The 9,734-nt window shown below is 32.4% G+C and overlaps 1 protein-coding gene across 1 annotated transcript; it reads left to right on the top strand.

The window, feature by feature from the left end:
• Positions 1–7,030: 7,030 nt before the first annotated feature.
• Positions 7,031–9,496, top strand: LOC129224345 (uncharacterized). Its single transcript, XM_054858787.1, has 2 exons — positions 7,031–7,362; positions 9,466–9,496. Exons 1-2 carry the CDS (start codon positions 7,031–7,033, stop codon positions 9,494–9,496), a joined length of 363 nt encoding a protein of 120 aa, XP_054714762.1.
• Positions 9,497–9,734: the final 238 nt, after the last annotated feature.

Genomic DNA, 9,734 nt, shown 5'->3' with positions numbered 1-9,734 from the left:
CCTTTCGTTTGTGATCAAAGGAAATAAAGTTTCCCGCATTCATTAAATTTTAACATTTGAGATAAAAGCAATACTACCAACATTCTTACTCTATAAAAGCCTGCAAATTTTGCGAAATGCGATGGACACGCATTAATGAGTTTATTTTTTTATTTTTACATTATTTATTTATTTTTCTTATTTAACCTGAGCTTGTACTACACTATGACAACTTTCAGGTGAGTAAAAATATCAGTAGTATAAATAAAATACTTTAACATATTTAAAATACACAAACTCACCATGATCTTAAGAATTATTTCTTAAATTGATTTAAAGAAGTTTTTTTTAATTATTATTATTATTATTATTATTATTATTATTATATTAAAACGCATTAAATAGATTAAGATAATGTTAAACCTTTAACACAAAGTACAACTAGATATTAAAAAAAAAAACAAACAAAGATATTGTTTATCAAATTTCAATTGCACAGTGGGAAGAATTGATGCTAGAATAAAAAGGATTTGTTATTATAAAAAAATTACTAATTACATGAAAAAAAAGTAAAGTTTTGAAAAAAGTTATTTGTTTAAAAGTGTGAAACTGTTTTAAATCATTCTTTTTTTTCTTTTGGACTAATACTTTTACTGTACCTTTTTTACTGTAGCTACAAATTTTACTATTGTATGTATGCTGTTTAAATAAGTGAGTACTAAAATGTTAAAATTGTGAAAGAAACAAGATGTCAAGTAAATAGTCTGAGCCTTAAAAACGTTGGTTACCAACAGCAGATCAATGAAACTCCTTTTATTATTAAGTAAAATTTAAGGTTTTTCACTATTTTAAAACTTTAGGTAAACCTGAGAGTGATATTTTTTATGATAAAAGAAGAAAACAAATAACTATCGTGAATACTTAATGGAAACGTTATTAAAATCTAAAATTACTTTAAATGATAATTTTTGGAAACGGTGAACAGTTACAGTAAAATCTTTATCAAATTTGATTCTTGCAGTAATAAGTAATTGGTGATGATAAGTGTTAAAGTAGGGTAAACCGGGGAAGTTTACGCGGATTGTTTTCAATGAATTTTCAAATTTTTATGTTTTAACGTAGGAAATTTTAGACACTTTGTTTTAATGCGGCAGTTAATGGAGTCAAAATTGGTATATTCAGTTGTTGCTCAGTTTGTGTTTTTAAGTGTTAAAATAATTATTTTGAGTCCAAGTCGAATGCGTAAACTTCCCCCGGACACAGGGCACGTTTACGTAGGGTAACATGGAGCAAAGTGAAATAACGAGGCAAAATGAAATGGTGAAATATTTACTCTGATTTTAGCTCCACCTATCTGGTATTGATTTAAGTATGTAGTACCATATGTAGTCTATTCTAGTCAAGAAAAAAAATACCGCCGAAGGTTAAAGCGCATGATAATACAGGCAAATTTCAAAAATTGATAGTCATATTGTAATATTTTGTCGCAAGTAAAAAATTATTTTTGTAACTATAAGATGATAAAGTTCTCGTTAATAGCATTTTAAATATCAATTGAGGCCTCCTAATATTTAATGCAGTATTAATTTAGCTAATATAAGCTCTTTTGTATTTTAACTAAACTGTACAATTAGTCAAGTACTTGCGGAACAAAGTGAAATAGTTTGTTTCATTTTCTCACTCAGTTATTTAATATAAATCACACATACGTTTTCAATTTTTATTTCATTCATTTATCTTCCTTTTTTAATTAATTCACTTATTTATTCATTTATTTGCTTATTTTCGTATTCGTTTATTATTTTATTCGCTCATTTATTTCTACTTTTTTAATTTATTTTTTCATTTATTTATTCATTTATAATACAAGACAAATACAAATACAAAAGTGACGACCAGCAACAGGCTCTGGGCCCAGCTAGACTGATCCTAGTCAATTTACAATCCCCAGTGAAGATCAGTGGCCCTCTTAAAACTATCTACTCCCTTGCTCATTACCACCTCTTCTGGTAAGCTGTTCCAAGGTTCCACTACCCTGCTAAAATAATAATTTTTCCTAATATCCACGTTAGCCTGAGATTTAAATAGCTTAAAACAATGACCCCTTTTCCTGTTTTCAGTGCTAAACTTCAGCCCCGTAACATCTTTCATTTTAATAAATTTAAACAACTGAATCATGTCCCCTCGGTCTCTTCTTTGCTCAAGACTACATTTTTAGCCTTCTAAGCCTGGAATCATAGTATAAATGAGAAAGTCCATTTATTAGCCTTGTAGCCCGCCTTTGAACCCTTTCCAATACATTAATATCTTTCTTAAGATAAGGAGACCAAAACTGAACAGCATACTCCAAATGAGGTCTTACCAAACTTCTATATAAGGGCAGAAGAACATCTTCAGATTTGTTTGAAATAGATCTATTGATAAAGCCAAGCATCTTATTGGCTTTGTTACTAGCTGTGCTGCACTGTTGGTTAAACTTTAAATCCTGACTTATTAAGACGAACAGATCTGTAACTTTTTCTGCCTGACTATTGACTGAACCTTGCAAATAACAACTTGTACACTTATTCCCATGCCTTAAGTGTAGCACTTGACATTTCCCAACATTAACAGTCGTACCCCATTTGTCAGCCCACTCCGTAATATGATCTAAATCCTCTCGCAGCTGATTTGCTTGTTCTTCATTTTCTACACTCCCCATAACTTTGACATCATCAGAAAAACAAGTCATGTTCCCAGAAATATTTGTATGAATATCGTTCATAAAAATAATAAATAAAACTGGCCCTAACACTGATCCTGGAGGAACCATGCTTAAAACCTCACTCCAATTACAATAATTTCCCCTTACAACTACCCTTTGCTTCCTTCCAGTCAGCCAGTTTTTTACTCAAATGAAAGTTTTCCCTCCTATTCCTATATCAGCTAATTTGCTTAGTAGAGCAACATGAGGTACCTTATCAAAAGCTTTTTAAAAATTAATGTAAACAACATTTACAGGCTTCTTATTGTCCAAAGCCATGGTAACTTTGTCATATAAATGTAATAAATTAGTTGCACAAGATCCACCTTTCCTGAAACCGTAGTGAAAACTAGTCAATAGATTATTAGTCTCTAAAAAAATTTACAATCTTAATTTTTATCAATGTTTCAAAAAATTTGCTAACCACTAGGGGAGAGGAGGGAGGAATGGGACAGTGGGAGGAGTGGGACAGCTAAAATTATGGCAAAATAAATCACTTTATTTTATTGTCAGTTTGACCACTAGAGGGCCTGTTTATAGCTTCTTTTTGTTTCATACTTGCAGTTTATCCAGCAGGAAGTTTCAGTTAATAGTTGGAAAAGTTAAGTTTCTCACCTCCAAAGAAAACTTCTGATCTATTTTTAGTTTTATTTCTTTATTAATGTAATTTGTAAAACTAACATAATATATTATCATTGTAATCTTAAGTATATAATGTATGCTTATCTGCAATTTTATTAAGCCTAAAAACAGCATGGTTTATACAACAAGTTATTTTTTAGAAGCAATGTGTAGAGGGAGGAATGGGACATTCCCCATAAATGTCCCTTCTGTAAAGGGGCTGTTCAAATATTATGTAAGCATGTTTTTTTTTTCAATTTTTGACCTCTTCTCCCCCTTGTCAGCACAAATAAGCAAATCGCAAACCCACCTTAATAATAACATAAGCTAATAGCAACCAAAAGTTGTGACTGCAAGAGGTAATAAGCAAGTAGGACAAGCAACTTCCGCAAAGCGTGGAGAGTTTTTAACTGTATTATGCATCATTAATGCAATAGGAAATGCAGTACCACCTATATTTATTTTTCCACGAAAAAATTTCAAAGATATTTTTATGGAAGGAGCACCTGTTGGTAGCATTGACTTTGCCAATCCCAGTGGGTGGATGAATGCAGAAATCTTTTCAAAGGCACTGAGCCATATAATTCACCAAACCAGCAGTTCAAAACATAATCCAATTTTGTTAACACTGGACAACCATGACAGCCATGTTACAGTTGAAATAATCAACAAGGCAAGAGACAATGGTGTTTTTATGTTAACGTTTTCGCCTCATTGCAGTCATAGGCTTCAAGCACTAGATATATCGGTATATTCCTTTTAAAAGCCGGTATAATGCAGCTTGCAATGATTGGCTGATAAACAATCCGGGAAAAACTATTAACATCTACCACACAGCAAAGCTTGTTGGGATTTCCTACCAGGCATCATTCACATCAAAAAATATTATTTACGGGTTTAAAAAACCTGGAACATATCCATTTAACAGCGAGCTGTTTGGTGATGAAGAGTTTTTGACATCGTATGTTACAGACCATCTCTTGCCGTTAAGTAATGATAATAACAGTAGTTGTCTTCCTTCACCATCTAACCCACCTGACAATCCTGTTAATATCGTTGTTAGCATGCCATCCTCATTTCATATTTTGTCGCTTAGTCCTGCAGACATACGGCCTATTCCCAAGGCAGGATCCAGGAATCCCTTGAAGAAAAATAAAAGAAAGCAGAGAGGACGAACAAAGATATTGAGATACCCCAGAGAAGATAGGAATTGAAGAAGCAGAAGCTGCCAGACCAGAAAAAAAAAAGCATCAACTAAAACCTGTATGCAAAAAAAAAAAAAAAACAACAAAAAAACTAAAAGTGAAAAAAACATTTGAGTTTAAAGATGAATCCAGTGATAGTGAAGAATCAATTTCCTTACACGACACTTCAGATGAAGAAATATTTTATCCTCATATGTATGATGACGTGGAAATAGCACAAACCAAACATAGGAGAAAATGAATTTGTGCTTGTCAAATTCCTTACCAAACGGTCAATTGTTTAGTATGTTGCAAGGGTGGAGAGCATTTATGATACTGAAAGCTACAATGCAAAATTTATGAGAAAGGACATGAAAGGAAATTTTAAATTTCCTGAACAGGATGACTGTAGCAGTATAGATAAAACATATATTATCATGAAATTACTGCCAACACAATTGGTTGGTGGGACCAGTAGAGCACGGTCTTGTTTTTCTTTTAATGTGGACCTTTCTAATTATGACATTCGCTAATTTTTCTGTAATTTTCATATTTGTCCCACTCCTTCCACCCAGGAGGGAGGAATGGGACAAAATTCTTGAAATTTGTAATTAGTCAATCGTGAAAATAATAAAATGTTTAAACATTGTGTATATTTTTAAAATGTAGTTATAATATGCAAGTTTATTGTGTGAGCTTTTGCATTTATGAATAAATAGAGGATTATGAATAAGAATCATTTATGTGAAAAGTGTCCCAATCCTCCCTCCTCTCCCCTAAAGTTAGACTCACAGGTCTGTAATTTCCCGCACTCTCTTTAGACCCTTTCTTGAAGAGCGGTGTAATGTTAGCCAGCTTCCAGTCCTCTGGCACTGTTCCCGAGTTATAAGAAGCATTGAAAATATTTACAATTACATCTGCTGATTCCTCTGCACATTCAACTAAAATTTTTGGATAAATATTATCTGGTCCCGGAGCCTTAGTCCCTTTAATTTTTTTCCAAATGAAGTAAAATGTCATCCCTGGAAAATGCAAAGTCCTCAAGTTTTACTTTCATTATATTTTCAGTTGTTCATTTTACCTTTTATTTACTCATTCCTTTGATCAAAAATATGTTTTATAATCGAAAAGAAAATAATTTATTACAAAAATCTTTCATTTTTTACGTTGCCCCATACAGGAGAAAAAGTAAAAATTTTCGACCTTTTTTTTAAGATTTAAATTTACTGCCAAAACTAAAAAATATTGTTTCCATGCAAGTTTTATTATAAGTTACAATGTTCTTTCTTTTATGTACTCTAATTCTCAAAACAAATTTCCGATTTTTTAATTTTGAAAAAACTTCATTTTAACCATTTCATTTTGCCCCATATTCCCCTACATTTATTTTGACACTTAACGTGGTTCTGTTAGTGTTTTGAACATAATGGAATCGTTAAAATAAAGCAATTTATTACAGACTGAATAGCGTATGAAGTTAAAGCTGAAGGGATATAAAGGCAGCATTATATGATTGTGAGCTATAAGATACGAAGTTGTTACTTAATTAAAAATTAAATGGTAATTTTCAAAACTAAATAGCCTGAAAATATTAACCTTTTACCTGCCGATGTTCCCAAATGGGAACATTTTTTTGTGAATTTTTTTAGTAACCTAATTATTTGTTTAGACTTGTCATATCTTCTGAAATGACACGTAACAGTATGAATTTATTTTAGGTGTTCTGAATTTTTAAAGTACGTTTAACCTTTATCTTGAAATTAAAATCACATTTACTGAATTTCTGAACTTAGAATTTGTCTAAGTTTTTCTGTCTCTGCTTTTAAAGAAAAAAATGTAAAAAATAAATTATTGGCGTTATTTAGTAGCCAGAGGACATATACTTTATTTCAACTTAACAAAATATTTCCAATTATTATTTCTTGTGAGTTATTTCCATAAGAACCGACACGTTCCCATTTGGGAACATCGGCGTTTTGAGTATAGTATTTGAGGGGGAGTTTCGTCAATCGCGAAATTTGAGTGTGATTCCCCTTTACTTCAAATATTTTGTTGTGGAAGATCTGTTTTGTGTTGTATACACGTGTTCGGTTCCTTCATTCACGAACATACACTTTTTATCAATCAGCTTGCCCTTCACACAACTATTCTATTGTAAATGTGACCTTCACACCTGCCTTCATGCATTCTCTCTATTATAAGTGAATCGCGTTTTCGGGGTTGGAATTCTTGTTTTCTCTCCCTATTCACTTTCTAAGAATTGTAAGTGTGTCACACTTTTGGAATGTATCTCGTGCCTGAGGGATAGGTAAAGATAAGGGCCTTTTATGAATTTTGACCAGTCTCATTTCATCATTTCATTTCATTACTCGACTCATGTGCGTTTCGTTTCTTTTACCAAGTCGCATACGTACCAACGATTTTGTTTTTCGACTCAGAATAATGTAGTTTTGATCTATTTAGTGTTTTTGAACTATCATTCCGTATAAACAGCCATCTAGAGATGCCTCGCAAGTTTTTAACGTTAGAAGCTGCGTTAGATTATTTCCACAGCTTATCCGACAGCGAACTTGATGACGAACACGAGGATGATCTTTGTATTTTGCTACCTGATAAAGACGCGAGTCTGAGTGATGAAGAACACACAAACGATGAAGCCTTAAATGAAGTTTATCCTAAAGATGTCTGCGGCCAGGTTGACTTGATGCTTAGCGATGAAAACACAGGTTCAAATAGTTCAGATGATCAGCTTCACAATTCAGGAGATCAAAAGGGAAGCACAACCTCATGCTCGGCTCCAAAAGCAAAGAAACGGAAACAAGAACCCTATCCCAGGTGGAAAAAATATGCTAAGTTTGAAAAAAATCTTCCGGGAAAAAAACTCGAAAAATTGACTGAAAAATTCTCCAAGCTTCAGGCAATGGATCTTCTGCAGTTATTTTTCAAAATACTTCCTTTAGATTATATGCAACACTTAGCTGATATCATATTAACTCTCAGTGAAGGTGTCAAGCAGACATGAACCTAAATCACATCGTCCTGTTCTGAATTTAAAAACAGATAACCATTATCTTGTCCCCTTCACTCAGAGACGTTGTACGGTTTGTCAGAAGCACGTGCGAAAACGGGCATTGAATGTGAAAAGAGACTCCGTTCATCTTGCTTCCCCCAATACCATAGACATTAAGGAAGCAAAAGTGTCATTCAGAAGAGAAAAGTATAATAGTTTGTAAAATAAACAAAAATATTCATATTTTTTCATCCATTTCGAAGTAATAAAGTTTCGAGATCAATCCTCCCATTTACTTCATTCCAAACGCCGATGTTCCCAAATGGGAACATCCAGAAAACCCTATTTAGAAATTTTTTTTCGCCAAAACATGTTTGGGTTTGCTATACTAGAGGTAAATTGAGACATTTAAGCAAAAAATTAAAAGTAAAAATTAAAAATTTGAATTATGGCATTTAAAAAGTTAAAAAGGTTTGAGACAGTTCGGAGCGAAAGAAAGTGCCCGGATCATTTTTAAGTAAGACACAGTAAGAACGTTCATAAAGGTGCTCCAACGTCAACGCGTAAACTTGCCCCGTCGCCAAATTTGGACTTATTTTTATCGTTGAAAAATTTTAATAACATTTCAGTTCATACAAATACAATTCTCAAAAAGGATAAAGTTTCACTAATATTTATACATTTTATTTCTTAACTAAGAATCATTAATGTAGAAAACAGATTATTCTTTCTGCATATTAGACCGAAGCTCGACTGATGCTCAAAAACTAACGAGAATATTTGCTAGGAAGCAGCATTAATCTGTTAGAACAGTTGACTTTCCAGTTGTAATCCGTTTCGAAAAACTGCACTGCGTAAACGTGCCCCGGTAAACCTTACTCTGTTTTTAACGCCTAAATTTTTATGACGCTTTAGTTATCTCAAAATAAGAAAGAACTTGGGTGTTAGAAAGAGTTATTTTTCAGCTGTAAGAATAAAAACGGTATTGACCACTATTGTAAGGGGATCACTAAGGGTTTAACCATCAGCCAAACGTACTTTTTAAACACGTACTTTTACTTTACTATGATATGACGAGAACGATGCCTACTGTGAATTCCTTAAGCGTTCCTCTTCTTATTCGACTACTAATTTCTTCTTATGTAAACAGCCATATTCTGTTTCGTAGGTAATGAAGCTTTATTCTATTTAAGTACTGTTGTTGCAACCTATTTTAAGGTTTATTTTTAATCCATCTATAATATGATTTTCAGGGAGCATTACGCATTGCATGATTTTACTACATAAATGTGATGGAACGGTATAAAAAACCATAATATAAAATAATGTACCAAACATAAAGAGGTACCTGAAACTTCTTCCTTTTTTATTTGTGATTATAAAAGATCATTTTGGGCAAAGGAAAACATAATTTCAATATTTCAACTTTAGATTTATTCTTTTCTTTTGGATGAACTGAAAGATAAAATATTGTGCTTTATAATCAACATTGAACTCTCTGAGAGTAACTGGGTTTGAACAATTAAATAAGTCTAGTAATACCCAACTTTGTTGGGATTCGAATCACTCTTTTGATTTTAACTCTTATCAGAGTATCCAAAAATTCCCCAATTCATCAGATCTTCACTTTTGGGAATCTTTCCATACTTTGAAGAACAGTTATATTTTAGTTAATGATCATAAACCAGTTCCATATTTTTCCAACATTTGGCTCCCATATCTTTAACACTGTCCTTTCCCCATTCATTTTTTTTCTATTTTGCTTTTTTTTTTAATCTTGCTTCTTGCTTTGTTTATTTGTTGTTACCTTTTTTCGTCTTCGTTGACAACCCCCCCTTTTTTCCCTCTATTTATCTTTATTTTATCCTTTTTCCGAATATTTTTGTTTCTGTTTATTTTATTTCCTGGTGTTTTTTTTTCCCATTCAGCTTTTTCTTTCTTGCGGTTTCTGGATATTGACATTTTCTTTTTGTTTAAGCTTTGACTTAATCTTTGTCGAATTCCTTTTTTAGGGTTTACTGTACCTAAGAGAAAGCTCTTGACCTTTGCTTGCATTCCCATTGGTTCCTTATCGGTTTATAATTTTCTCATTAGTGTTTGGCTAATCCGTTTTTTTATCTTTTAAGCTGCATGCTTTTCTGCTCTTCGCTTTTGTCAGATGTCTTTTCATCCATAAGTTCATTATTTTTTGCATTGA

The sequence above is a fragment of the Uloborus diversus genome, chromosome 6 (genome assembly GCF_026930045.1).
Source record: "Uloborus diversus isolate 005 chromosome 6, Udiv.v.3.1, whole genome shotgun sequence".
Classification (NCBI taxonomy): Eukaryota; Metazoa; Arthropoda; class Arachnida; order Araneae; family Uloboridae; genus Uloborus; species Uloborus diversus.
The sequence above is the reverse complement of the archived record's forward strand: the minus strand, read 5'-3'. Positions and strand labels throughout refer to the sequence as shown.

Excerpts from the sequence above, each read along its gene's own strand:
- LOC129224345 (XM_054858787.1), top strand. The coding sequence starts at position 7,031 with ATGCCTCGCAAGTTTTTAACGTTAGAAGCTGCGTTAGATTATTTCCAC. Across the intron at positions 7,363-9,465 it reads AAACAAGAACCCTATCCCAG|CTTTTTCTTTCTTGCGGTTT; the intron begins GTGGAAAAAATA and ends TTTCCCATTCAG.